General features: G+C 51.2%; 1 protein-coding gene across 2 annotated transcripts in view; it reads left to right on the top strand.

The window, feature by feature from the left end:
• Positions 1-39: 39 nt before the first annotated feature.
• FOXP3 (forkhead box P3) overlaps positions 40-14,215 on the top strand; it is an 18,468-nt gene continuing 4,292 nt past the window's right edge. The window contains exons 1-7 of one of the 2 annotated variants that reach the window (XM_040265969.1): positions 40-3,391; positions 11,350-11,581; positions 12,102-12,206; positions 12,296-12,434; positions 12,817-12,904; positions 12,974-13,078; positions 13,954-14,041. In XM_040265969.1, the coding sequence (XP_040121903.1) occupies positions 3,318-3,391; positions 11,350-11,581; positions 12,102-12,206; positions 12,296-12,434; positions 12,817-12,904; positions 12,974-13,078; positions 13,954-14,041 (831 nt within the window). In that variant the 5' untranslated portion in view covers positions 40-3,317. Of the gene's footprint in view, positions 3,392-10,603; positions 11,582-12,101; positions 12,207-12,295; positions 12,435-12,816; positions 12,905-12,973; positions 13,079-13,953; positions 14,042-14,215 lie in introns of those variants that run through there. The other variant, XM_040265968.1, reaches the window with a different exon arrangement.

Raw genomic sequence — 14,215 nt, 5'->3', positions numbered from 1 at the left:
GGGACGTAGGCGGTGAGACGAAGACAGGTATAGCAGAGAACCAATGGGGATCCGCGCATGCGTGACGTAGGCGATGAAGCGCGTGCAGGGGAAGCACACAACCAATGGGGATGCCCGAGAGTGGGCGGTGTAGGGGGCGGGATGATCGAGGAATCAATGGAGAGGCCTGGATGCGTGGGGGGTGCGGGCCTGGGATGAAGAGAGCAGACCTAGGATAGCTAATGGGGAAGTGTGAGAGGGGGTGGCGGGGAAAATGGAATGGCTACAGGCGATGGGAGCAGCAGGGAGTGAACAGAAAGGCCAGAGAAGTAGGAGATCCGTAGGTTGCGTAGGTAGTGGGACGGAAGAGAGAGACAGCAAGGAGCCAATGGGGAGCCGCGCGCCCGTGATGTAAGGATGACGATAATAGCTTCAGTGAGCCAATGGAGAGTCTTGTAAGTGTGCACTACGCCTTTAAGGGGCGGTGCCAGGGCAGACGTAACCAATAAGGAGGCTAAAAAAGATGAACAGGAAGTGGTGTCAGCAGCTTCAGCGGGGAGGGGAGAGGAAGAGCCAATGGGGTGGGCGATGAAGTAGTAAGGAAGAGCTGCCGGGTAGCCAATGGGGGAGCCAGAGTTAAAGCAGTTGAGACCGCAAAGGGCAGTGCTAGAACGGGATGAACCAGTGCCGAAGCCAGAAAGTGTAGAAGGACCCGGAGGCGGGACTGCAAAGAGCAGAACCAACTGGGATGTTTTAGGTGTTGTGAAGGAGATGAACAGCCAATAAGGAGGCCAGAGAAGAGGACAGTGCGTAGGCCGCCTGAGCTGTAGGGTGATCAGGCCACTGATCTGTAGAATGTAGGCAGCCTTTAGGAAGAGTACACCTCTGACGGATGAATTTACGTTCTCCTTAATCCTCTGTGACTCCCTGTTGCCCCAGGAGTGTGAATGCCCAGAGCCCCTGAAGACCTAGATTGCATCCTCGTGTGAAACCTAAGAAGGCAAAACGGACCTCTCCTGTCGCAGTTACTGGCCTTCCCGACCCAGCTCCGAGCCTTTTCTTGAGCGGTACCACTAACTAGCCAAGAATGCCCCTGATTATCATCAGTATTCTCCAGACTTGGCATCATTCTTGAGTGAATGGCCAAATGAAAGTCAGAGCTTTGTGGGGAAGATTAGCTGTTTCTAACTCCAGCTCAGAAACACTGATGACTGTGTGCATCCAGGAGTCGGTTGGGCATGTTGGCAGACATTGACTAATGTAATCACAAATCAGAGCCCTGTCTTTCTTGCCTGACTCCACACCCCACAGTGGCCTCACCTCCCTTCTTTCTGTCTCGGGTCTCTACTCCTACTGTTCCCTTCTCCAAGAGTACTGCTCCTTCTTGTCATCTAATGAACTCCTCTCACTCCCCTTCCACTCTTACTTTGAAACCCTGCCTCCTGTGGGAATGGAATTGTAGCTTATGTCCACTGAACATGACCATTCATACATTCTCCCTCCATCCTGGGAGGATTTTTCTGAACACCCACTGTATGGAAGGTTCCGACTCACAACATCCCTAGGAGAAAGGCAGTTCTCCCAGAGGGCTCCCCTCCTCAGGTCTGTGTCCAGGATAGGGTCATGGGCCAGGAACTAGTATGTTTAGTTGCAAATAACAGGGAAACCCACACAAAATAATATGGGCTTAAACAAGATAGAACTTTTTTTTTCTTACCTAAAATTTCAAGATGCTAAGTAGTCCAGGAACTCCTTTGTCTGTGTCCTGGTCTGGTCTAAGACTGCCATCCTTCAACAAATCCTGCTAGCTCTCCATTTGCTGTATTTGCCAAATATGCCCTCTCCCACTCCCTCCACTGCCAGCACCATCATCAGCCACATGGATTACTGCAGTAGCCTTCCTCTCACTGATGCCTCTGCTTCCACCCTCACTCCTACAGTCCATTCTACACTCAGCAATCAAAGGGATCCTGTTAAATCCTATGACAGTTCACATCTCTCCCCCGCTCACAACCCTCTCATGGCCTCCTGCTCATTCAGTAAAAGCCAAAGTCCTTACCATGGTCTATAAGGTCCTGTATGGTTCAATGCCCCTTCCCCCAGTCCCCTCTCTTACCTCCCCTCCTACCCTTGTTTCTCTCACTTGCACCACTCTAACCACACGGACCTCCTTGGTATATTTTGAGCAGATCAGGCACATTCCCACATCAGGATCTTAGCACTGGCTGTTTCCTCTGGAATTGCTCAGATATCATCTACATGACTTCCCCCCTCACCTCCTTCAAATCTTTGTCAAAGGCCCACTTCTCTGCAGACTTTCGCCAACCTCTCTATTTAATCCTGTCCCCTCTCCCACCAAAGCCTCCTCCGCAAGAGGATGTAGTCCAGTGTAGAGAGGCGGTGACCCCGGCCTCTGCCCACTTGACCCCTTGGTCCTCGCTGTGCACGAGTCCTGGCCCCCAACAGCAGCAGCATCACCCCTCGCTCAGCCTTCTCCCTCCTTTTCTGGTGCTCCTCTCACGGAGTGAGAGGATGGGTATGGGCCCTGTGGGGAGGATGCAACCCACACCTTGGACTCTGAAAGGGAAAAAAGAGCCCCCTCTCTCAGGAGGGAGGCAAAGGTACTGGGGCAGGGAATGGGGCCTCAGCTTCTAGAACTGACCTGGTTTATAGTTATATAGTTCAGATCCCCCAAGTCCACAAGGAGCAAGGGGACATCCGTAAAGTCAGACTCCTTCCTGACAAGCATGTTCCTCACCTCATCACTTGCTCTTAACCACATGCTACATCTTTTAAGCTCCTGCTGTATGCAGGATCCCTGAAGGCCTCCAGCCTGAGACCTTACCCCACTTGGTGCCTCCCCTGGCTGCTCAGCACACATGGGCCATCTTTGGGTCTCAGACATATCCTACCACCTCAAACGCCTCAACCAGTGAAATTGTTTTGAACTAATGGTAGGGAGAGTTGGTTTTTTTTTTTTTTCTTTATTGTTGTTGGCTGGGGTTTTTTTTTTTTTTTTTTAGGTCTTTTTTCTCTATTCACTTTTTTTTTTTTCTTATCTTACAAAGCCAGGCCACCAGGCCCCTCTGCACTTTTCCAGAAAGGTAAGTCTCAGTGGAGGAAAGACGCTCTCCTTCTTTTGAAAACTTGGGAGGTGATGGGGAGAAAAAGAAGTGAAGGGGTGGGTCTTAGACAGGAGGTTTATACCATGTGAATAAGCTCTTCCCAATTTCTTTTCCAGGCCTGAAGCCAGTCTTGCAGATGGGTTGGAGTAGACGTTGGATGGCAGAACCCTAGGCTCTGCAGGGCACTGGAGTGCCAAGGGCAGAGTCTCAGCCATGGCTTATCTGGAGAAGCCCCCGGGAGGCTGCTCACTCCTGCTGACCATTGATTGGAGGGAATGCTCACTGAGGTGAGGAAATGCAGCCACCAAGTCTTGGACAACCTGAAACCTTCAAGCCCACTGAAGAATCTCCAAATCTCAGAACCTCCCTGTCATTGCAGCCTAGAATTTAAAATGTGAGACCATTGTGCTCAAGGAAGCATGGGGGTTTCAAACTCCACCACCAATGGGACACAGGGCCCCTATTCACCAGCTCTGTCATCCCAGGCACATTGCCGGACTACCTCATGTCTCTGTTTTCCGGATATGTATAACAGCAGTGATGACAGATGGATCTCCAAGGGCTGTGGTGAGGATTGAACATGATCAGTTGTGAGAAGTGTTCAGTGCTGTGCCTAGCACATGGAAAATCTGAGATAACTGTCAGCTATGGGGATGATGGTGGATATTTGGAATTCTAAATCCTAGGAAACTGGTATTTGTCAGAGTAGAAAATTACAAAGGCTGAGGGCCTCAGAAGCATCAGAACATGATGTACCTGACCATGAGAAGTTTGGTGTCCCAACGGGCCTCTCCAGGCTTTGCGAGGATGGATATATTAATACTGGGGCCTGGTTGGGACCTTCCTGGTAGGGTAGCCTCTGGGTCAGAGTTCTCAGGCCCTGAGATATAAGGAGGCAAGACTTTTCTCCCTTTCCTCATTCAGTGATGTTCAGGAGATTCTGGGAGTGATTCCCAGACTCTTGGATTCTGTGAATTGTGAGGGGGTAGGGAGGGACTCCCTGCATTTTTTCTCAGTGAATTAACTTCTATGACCCTCACCCTCAGTGAGAAGATGGGTTGCAAGAATGTCCAGATCTCCTCATCCTTGGGCAGTAAAAGCGTGATGACCATGTCAGTTCCACTTAAGGGTAAACAGGCCTGAGAGCAAGGCCTCTGGAAATGCAACCCTATTTCATTTCTTTCCCTGGCATTTACCATCCACACATAGTCTGTAGTTCATCTCTCCCTTTCCTCGGAGACCCTCACATATGCCTTCACTCACGGAGTGGCATCTCTACTTGCCTGAGAAGCCCCTGTGATTTATTTGAGTTCTTTTCCCTTTTTTTTCTAACTCTACACAATTGTTTTAAAAACTGTGGTTTCTCATGAGCCTTGTTATCTCATTGATACCTCTCACCTCTGTAGTGAGGGGAAGAAATCATATTTTCAGATGACTCGTAAAGGGCAAAGAAAAAACCCAAAATTTCAAAATTTCCGTTTAAGTCTCATAATCAAGAAGAGAAGAAACAGCAAGCGAGTGAGAGAGAGAGAGAGAAGAAAAAAACTATGAGAACCCCCCCCACCCCGTGATTATCAGCGTACACACTCATCAAAAAAAATTGGATTATTAGAAGAGAGAGGTCTGTGGCTTCCACACCGTGGTTTTTCTTCTCGGTATAAAAGCAAAGTTGTTTTTGATATGTGACAGTTTCCCACAAGCCAAGCTGATCCTTTTCTGTCAGTCCAGTTCACCAAGGTGAGTGTCCCCACTCTCCCCCACCAGATGTGGGTACAACGGAAGAGACAACAGTGAGGTAGGCATTGAGGGGATCGGGGGCCCTTGGGGACTGTCAAGACGCACACAGCTCCTGTGGTCCTGGTCAGGTAAGGTATTATTTACAGTAATAATAGTAATAACAAACGCCAGAAGACTGATCGATCAAGCACTTAATCAGTGCTGAGGCAGAAGCAAAGATAAATAAATGGATCAATGTGTGGATGGGTAAGATATTTTAAATATATCAACTGCCAATCTTTATGAATTGCAGAGCTTTGAACAACTTGAAATATTATCCAGGTAAAACTGGAAATTTCAACTACGTCTGTGGCATCTCTTCAGCTCTTCTCTCTTGATACCTCCCATCCCTCTCTGTCTCATTCTTTTTATGTCTCTCTGCCCCACTCTTTTTCTGTCTTTCCCTGGAATGCACAATCTCCATCCCTCTGTCTCTCTCTGGCTCTGACCATCTCCCCTGTTGCTGTCTCCTCCATCTTGACCACACTCCGTCTGTCTCCTTTCCTCCGTCTCTCCCACCACCTTTTCTATTCACTTGTCTTGCCTTCTCCCTGCCTGCCTCCCCACACCCCAATGTCTAGCATATAACTTTGTACAGTTGGCGGTTAATAACAGTGTGTTAAGTAATGTTGAGAAGGACATTTACATTTTACAAGAATGAGCTTCAATTCTGTTTGCCCTGATCAAAAGAGGAGTTGGGTTGGGCTGAGCCCTTAACATGAACTTGTGCTTGCACCGCATGATGAGAGCCTCCTGGGGGGCACTCCATACCATTGTCAACCATGGTTTAGCTGCGGGGTCATACCCTTAGGACCTGGTGTATGTGTGTGTGTGGCCAGGATCCATGTCCAGTAACAGTAGATCATTCAGGGTCAGTGTGATTTCGTCTCTGCAGGCTTAGCAAGTGCCCACTGTTAACTGTTAGTATTTTTTTTTTAACCAAATTAGAATCATGTTATCTGGCTATCTGTTGATTTTGTTTCTGCTTTATTCAATGAATAGGAGCATTTTTGTAGGTCACTGAAAAATGTTTCAACATAAAATGATCTTTTATAACTGTCCAGACTATCCTCACATTGGTGTGAACCACAGCTGATTTAACCAAGTGCTGATTTTTGGACATTCGAGTTGTTTCTAGTTTTTTCCCATAATCATCCCTGATTAATCCCTCGGATTCCTACAAGTCGAGTGGCTAGGGCAAAGGGTTTGTGCATTTTTAAGGTTTCTGACCCTTTCTACAAATTGTTCTCCCAAAAGGTTGTCCTGTTTTGTGTTCCCTCTACTTGAGCTAACCATGGGTGGGTATTATCATTTTTTAGTCCTTTCTCAACACAACAGGTAAGAAAAATATTACCATGTTGTTGAAATTTGCACCTTTTGATAATTTATAGTGTTTGTTGACCATTCGTGCTCCCCCCGCCCCAAGTTGTCTGGTCATGTCCTTAGTCATAATAGGGTGTTCATTATTTTATTGATGTGTCACAGCTCTTTATATAAAAGAATATTAACCTTTCCTCAGCCATACATATACAGCAAATATTCTCTCTCAATCATTTGCTGAAGTTGTTTTTCTATTTCTGCTGTTTTGTGATGCTTATGATGTTTTTATATTGTCAACGAGGTTAGTCTTTTCTTCTGTGGTTACTGTCTCTGGTTTTATGCTTAGAAAGTCCTTTCCCACTTGAAAATGAGATAAATGTTCACCTGTGTTGGCTTCTATTCTCTTTTATGGCTTCATTTTTTCCATTTACTTTAGAGGTTAAGAGTGTGGGTATTGGAGCCAAACTGTCTGGGACAAACCCAGCCTCAGCCCAAGCAATCTGTGTGATTTTTAGCCAGGCATCTAACCTCTCTATACCTTCATTTCCTCATTGGTACTGTGATGGTTATAACAGTACCAACCTCAAAGGGAGGTTGCAAGGATTAAATCTCTCATCCTTCTTAAATGCTTAGCATAGGGCCTGGCATACAATAAACCCAAGATCAATATAAGATATTATTATTTATCCCTTTAATGAATCTGGAATTTATTTTAGGGTAGATGATGAGGGTGACATTTCACACTGGGCAGGGAGGGGTTGGTGGGAAAATGGACTGGTCAGTCATTAACTTTATTGTCCCCTTAATTATCCCAGAAACATTTGTTAAACAGTCTCTTTCAAATGTCTCCTGGTTTGAAATGCCACATGCCACATTCATCACAACTCCATTCCCTGTAGATGTTGGTCTGTATTTGAGCTTTTCCCCCTTCTGTTCTGTTCCTCAGTGTCTCTTCTGGTGCCAGGGCCACAGCATTTTGTGATTGTTGCTCTTCGCTACAATGTAGCACCCACTGAAAGCCCTGGCACCTTGCCCTTTGTTATTCCTTTGTTATTGTGGAATAACAAAGGATCAGTTCCTCCAGCCAGAGACCAACAACTGTTCTTACTTGGAGCATCTCTTTCTCTGTCTCTCTCCGTCTCCCTCTCTCTCTGTCTCTCTTATCTGTCTCTTTGTCTCTCCCCATCTCCGTGTTGTTTCTGTCTCTCTTGTTCTCTGTCTTTGACGTTCTGCTCCTGTGAGTTCCTTGCTCATCCTCACTCTCTCTCCTTTCTCATTATCTTTCTCATTCTCTCTGTTTCTCTCTCCGAGTGTCTCTCTGTCCCACCCCATGTCTCTCCCATCTCTCTCTCTAGTCCTCTGGGTCTCTCAATTTGCCTATGTCTGTTTCTGTCTCTCTTTGTCTCTCTGTATCCCTGTCTCCAGCCATTCCCCTGGATAGAAGGGCAGTTATCGAATCGAAGGCCTGCAGACACCTCGCTGCTCACCCAGACACAGAGCACAAGGCCCCTGGCCCTCATCCACTCCACACCCCTCCCCTTCCCAGCATACAGAGGGGGCAGATTGAGGCCGGGGCATGAAGCCCTCACAGAGACATAGTGGCAGAGTTGAGACCCGAGCTCAGATTCCGAGACTCTTAGAGGGGCCCTGGCTGTGTCTCTGTCCCCAACTGTAGGCCTCAAACTACTCCTCGGCACCCATCACAGGCACAGGGGGACCCTGGGCTGCCTCCCATCTGCTGCCGTTCCCCCTTCAGCCCTCTCACGAGTTGGACCCTCAGGGTCACACTGTGGGGCCAGCCTCACAAAGAGCTAGGCTGGGTGGGGTCCCAGGGCCCCATGAGTCAGGAAGCCTCATGGCCAGAGGGTGGTGATACTAGAGGGACATCAGTTGGTCTGTTTGTGAGTCTGGCCGTGGACAGGGCTCAGCCATATCCCCAGAGTTGGCATTGGTCCCTGGGACTCTATCCCGGAGCCCCTCCAGAGAGCCTGATGGTGCACTCTCTACTGGCAAAGACCAGGGCCTTTCCTGCTCCCACCATGAGGTCCTAGCCAAAGGTGTGCTGGCCTCAACGTCCCCTTTCTTCCCTCCCCCATCTCTGGCATAGTGGCTGTGAGTCTGGGAGCTTTGTCCCAGAATGGACCAGAAGACAGACCCTTCACAGGTCCATCTACTGATCACTGACATTTCATTAAGCATTTAGCAGGCATTAAATTTGGAAGATGGGTACTATTACTGTTTCAATTTACATATGAGCCTGAAGACAGTTACAGCTGGTTAGTGTCAGAGCCTGGTTCCATGCTGGGGGAAGCAGAGAGGATGATTCTGACCTTCCTGCTTTCCCAGAACTTAGGAGGGAGGCCGAGGGGAGGCTTGCTGCAATTCCAGGCCTGGTAGGCAGGAGGCACTGTGAACTTCAGGAAGTTCCAGTGAATTTGGGCACCAGGGACGTTGGCCTTCACATACTGAGAAGTTGAGCCCATGGACCCCACAGAGTCTGTGGGTTTGAGATTCTGGGATCCTTTGAATCTAAGAAATAATGTTCTATGATTCTAAGGTTCTGGCATAGCACCGTTTGAAGACTCCGAGGGCCCCAGTCTCTGTGGGGTCTGCATGGCACTCCCCAAGCGTCAAACCTTGGGCCTCTCCATGGCTCAAGAAGGGCCAGGTCTACAGGGCCCAGGGTTCGTCATGGTGGCCAGATGGATGTCACTCACCACATCCGCCAGCACCCACATCACCGCACCTGGGCCAAACCAGCTGCAGGACGGGATGGCCAATTCTCGGAATGAAACCCGTGGGGTGGGGTACCTGCCCCCTTCTTTTCCTCCTTGGTACTGATGAAGCCCAGTGCATCCGGCCGCCATGACGTCAATGGCAGAAATATCTGGGGAAGTCGGGGGCCGTGACAGCAGGGCTCAGATGCAGACCCCGATACGAAAATACAATCTGTGTCCCAGAAACATCCTCCATGTGGCTTCTGAGAAATAGTCAGAAAGGGACGCCCCAACAGACAGTGCAGGAAGCCGGCTGCCCAGTCTGGCCCTCCAGGTACCCCACCACCAGACAGACCGTATCCACGGCCCCTTTCTGAGAATGTATCTATGCTGCCCTGACTCAGGTGGTTCCAGATATATCTGGGGAAGTGGTTTCTTATATGCTCTGGACAAGGGTCCAGGCAACTGGAGAACTGACCACAAGCTAGCCTTGTGGACTAGGCCAGAGTGCTGGGAAACATTCATGCATCCACCAAAATCGGTACTGGTTTGCTCAGGTCTTCTGTGACAAAGTACTACAAACTAGGTGGCTTACAACAATAGAAATGGTTTGTTGCACAGTTCTGAAGGCCGAAGTCCAAGATCAAGGTGTCAGCAGGGGTGGTTCTTCGTAGGGGTATGAGAATCTGTTCATGCATCTTTCATAGCTTTGGATGGTTTGCTGACAGCCTGATGTCCCTTGGCTCGTTCAAGCCTCACTGTGATCTCTGCCTGCCTTCATCCACTCATTCATTCACTCACATCTTCAGGGACTTCAACACTCTCTGGCCCTTGTTCTGAGCCTCCATAGACCCAGGCTCTTAATTCTCAGGCAGTAATGTCCAAGCCCCTGAAAGACTAGGGGTTTAAATACCTGGATTCTTACCCCTACTTCCTTCAGCACCATAGCTCTGACACCCACTGTGAGCTGACAGCAAAGGAAAAAAGGGGTTACTGCTCCCTCAGAACCCTCCCTTCTACTCCTCAGGTCTGCTCTCAGCAGCTCTGTGCCCATCTCAGTGCTGTGGGGTGAGATTGGGACACGAACACACGCACACACTTGCTGGAGAAAGTAGAGTTCTCAAGTCACCATGGGGCTGTGGGACACTGTACCTGGTTAGCCACTTCCACAGCATGGAAGTTGGACTTGGCAGTCCCTTCCAGTTCTGGCTTCCTCTCAGACTGGGATTACATGAGTCTGAGAAACCAAGGCCCTGTCCATCAGAGAGTGTAAGGTTCTGGAGCCATTTAGGAGGACTTTCTGGACAGGGCTTGCATACAGGAAGAAGAGCAAGCATTCTGGGTAGGTCGAATAGCATGAGCTGGGAGGCAGGCCTGCAAAGCAGAGATTGGGGTAAACTCTGGTGGGAGTCAAGTCAAGGAGCTTGTACCAGCCCTGGCTCAAGAGAATCTGTATTTCCTCCTCTCTGGTACCTGCCCTGCCAGCTCCATGCAGGGTGGGAGTGTGGAGATGATCTTAGAGATGCCCGCCTAAGCTCCAGACTCCACTCAGCTCCTACCCGGCCTTGCCACTTGCACATCTAATGCCAGATTTTCCATGTCCCTCCACGCCTGGATCATGACCCCCAACCCTGCTCCCCTGTCTCCCCCATCTCAGGTCACGTCACCTCTGTCCTTCCAGCTGCCCAGCTAACACCCATAAGTCACCATGACCCGCCCTCTCTCACTTCCCACATCCAAGCTGCCATCCAGTTCTCCTGACTCCACCTTCAAAACATAACTAGAATCCACCCACTTCTCACCATCCCCACTGCCATCAGCCTGGTCTGGACTGTTGCTTGCCTGGACTATTGTAGTAGCGTCCTCACTATTCCCCCTACTTCTGCCCTCACCTCCCTAGAGCACCCCCCTCTTACAGCAGCCAGAGGGATTTTTTGAGTCCATGGCCCCCTCTTACTCCCAGATATGCCCAAGTCACTGGGGTAACAATGCTCCTAGGAGAAAATCAGAACCCAGTCCTAGCAGGGTCAGCAAAGGTTGTGTGGCTTGTACCCAGTTCTGGGAGGACAGGAGGGCAGAGGCTTGAAGTCCACTACTCAAGTGCTGAGATCTACCCTGAATGAAGCCCCCAAAACCAGCCTGAAATCCCCAGCAGGGTTGTGCCAATGTGTGCGGGCAAGCTGTGTACTCCGTCTATGTATGTCTGCATGGGGGGTGTGCTTGGAGACATAGTAGGCACACCTGTGTCCCTGACACCAAGTATGTGCGTGCATATGCACACACATGTGACCAGAGCTGGGGTCCCTTTGGGACAGTCCCTGGCCAATGCCTGCTCTGACCAGAGGGGGTGTCCACATGGTTCAAACAGTTAAGTATTTCATACACGCACAGCCCAGCACACATGTAACTTCCTCCTTCTTGTGTCCCTGCAGCCTGCCCTTGAACAAGGACCCAATGCCCAACCCCAGGCCAGCCAAGCCCTTGGCCCCTTCCTTGGTACTCAGCCCATCCCCAGGAGCCTCGCCCAGCTGGAGGGCTGCACCCAAGGCCTCAGACCAGCTGGGCACCAAGAGCCCGGGGACAATATTCCAAGGCCGGGATCTCCGAAGCGGGGCCCACACCTCCACTTCCTCCTTGAACCCCATGCCACCATCACAGCTGCAGGTAAGGCCTAGGGTCCAGGATAGGGCAGGCAGGGTGGGGCACCTGGGCCTACAGGTGCCGACCTTTACTGTGGCACTGGGAGGGGGGGGCCCAGCCGGGGCACAGGAAGTGGTTTTCTGGGTCCCAGGCAAGTCTGTGACTTATGCAGATGTCACGGGGCCAAGAAAGTCCCCACATAGCAGGTCTCAGAGATTCGAGGCTCTCGCCGACCTCCCAACCCATATCTCAGGAGAGGAGACCCCATCATCATCCCACAGGCATAGCCGTGTGTGTCTCCACCCCCATGTAACAAAGGGCTGGGGGCCCACAGAGGTAAGGTGACAGGATGGAAGCCAGCTCCGAAACTTGCTAGCTGGCTTGACCTTGAAATAGTCACCCAATCTCCCTGAGCTTCAGTTTCCACATATGTAAAATGGGGATGGTCATAGTACCTAGTAGGCAGGGTTGCAGTGAGGAGTATAGGGATTAGACATGTAGAACGAGCATAAGGATAGCATGTCACCCACCTGCCTTCCCCCAGATGCCCACAGTACCCCTTGTCATGGTGGCACCCTCCGGAGCTCGGCTGGGTCCCTCACCCCACTTGCAGGCGCTCCTCCAGGACAGGCCACACTTCGTGCACCAGGTACCAGCTCAGCATGGGTAGGGAGGGTGGAGCAGGCGGGAGAACTGGGGAGGGGACCAGGCTGAACCACAGCCCTCATGTGCCCCCAGCTCTCAACGGTGGATGCCCATGCCCGGACCCCTGTGCTGCAGGTGCGCCCACTGGACAGCCCAGCTATGATCAGCCTCCCGCCACCCACTGCTGCTACGGGGCTCTTCTCTCTCAAGGCCCGGCCCGGCCTGCCACCTGGTAACACTGTACCCCACAGCTCCACAGAACCCCAGAGCCCCCAATCCTTGAACTAAAGCAGTGTGGGCTGCTGAATCACGGCCCTCGGGGGGCCAAAGGGGTCAGGTCTTATCATCTTGGAAACTCCAACCTCTCAAAAATGTCAGAATCTTAAAGACGCAGAATGTCAAAATCCCAGAACCACAGATCTTTTGCAAAGTTAGTCGAAATGTCAGCACAGTCTTTGAGCTGCTCTACAGAAGCTTTGGAGGTTAGGGACCACAGACCCCCCTGGGAGTCTGGGCCTGACAAACTCAGGGGGGGTCGGAAGCTCAAAACGAGAGGCCCGGTCGGGGCCAAGCTTCAGAGCCTGGCACCCAGAGGTGCCCTGTCCCCCCTGCAGGAATCAACGTGGCCAGCCTGGAGTGGGTGTCCAGGGAGCCAGCACTGCTCTGCACCTTCCCAAGCCCCGGCATGCCTAGGAAAGACAGGTCAGTGTGCAGGGCTGGGAAGGCTCCCTGCCCTGCCACCCCCGCCCCTGACACTCTTTGTCCCCCCAGCACCCTTTTGACTGTGCCCCAGGGCTCCTACTCACTGCTGGCAAATGGTGTCTGCAAGTGGCCCGGATGTGAGAAAGTCTTTAAGGAGCCAGAAGACTTCCTCAAGTGAGTGAGCCAGGCCCACTAGGCCCATTCTGGTCCGGGGTTAGGGGGCAGTTTGTGGGAGAAGGTCTGGGGGTGCTGGTTTCAGCTCAGGCCTCACCCTGATAGGGAGTAAGATGAAAGAGGCAAAAGCTGAGACTGTGGGTTCACAGCCTGACTCCATCACTCACAGGCTCTGATCTTGGGCAAATTACTTCATTTCTCTGAGCCTGTTTCCTCATCTGTATAATGGGGCATCACAGTAGATGTGTGTGCTATGACTGCCTCCATTTTACAGACAAAGAAATTGAGGCCAGCGAGGTTAAGTGTCTTGATCAAGATCACCCAGCTTCTGGCGATAGCCAGGCTCCAGAATCCACACTCCTAACTGCTTTGCCCTGCTACCCTGTCATGCCAACACACCAGCCTGATTTTATTGATCCCCAAAGTCCCAGATCCTCACAGTGGCTGTTGCTGCCTCCTCTCAGCCCCATCACACACACACACACACATAAACATACACATTCTGTTTCTGTCTCACACCCACCCCCTTCTCCAACCATACCCAACTATCAGTGGCAACTCAGTGCATCCTGTCTTCACGACCAGGCCTTTGCACAGGCTGTCCTCTCCATCTGGAATGCCTTTCCCACTCTCACTTACCTGGCCCGCTCTCAGCTCACTACCCATCCATCATCATCTCCGGCACCCTGGCCATAGATGCCAAGTGGCATGCGTTGAAGGAATGACAGGTGTGAGGAGACTGAGGTCAACAGAGGGGAGGGAGGCTGAGACTCTGAAGAGACCTTCCTCCCAGTCTGAGCCCTTTCCCCTGAGAATGTTGAGCCAGAAGGCTGGGCCCACCATGGTCACCCACGTGGACTCTTCCCCCTACCCAGGCACTGCCAGGCAGACCATCTCCTGGATGAGAAGGGCAGGGCGCAGTGTCTGCTCCAGAGGGAGGTGGTGCAATCTCTGGAGCAACAGGTGATGTGGGGGCATGGTAAATGGTCAGTCCACCCCATGCCAGGAGCCAAGCTCACCCAGGAAGGGGCCTGGCCTGAAGGAAGGGGGCAGGGCACTCCCAGGGAAGACCACAGCCCGGGCAAAGAAGTGGAGGAGAAAGAGCGGGTCGAGGCCTCACTCTGTGCCTGTCCTCAC

This window comes from Oryx dammah, unplaced genomic scaffold (genome assembly GCF_014754425.2).
Source record: "Oryx dammah isolate SB20612 unplaced genomic scaffold, SCBI_Odam_1.1 HiC_scaffold_23, whole genome shotgun sequence".
NCBI classification, from domain to species: Eukaryota; Metazoa; Chordata; class Mammalia; order Artiodactyla; family Bovidae; genus Oryx; species Oryx dammah.
Note: the sequence above shows the minus strand (reverse complement) of the source record. Positions and strands in the feature narration are given on the sequence as shown.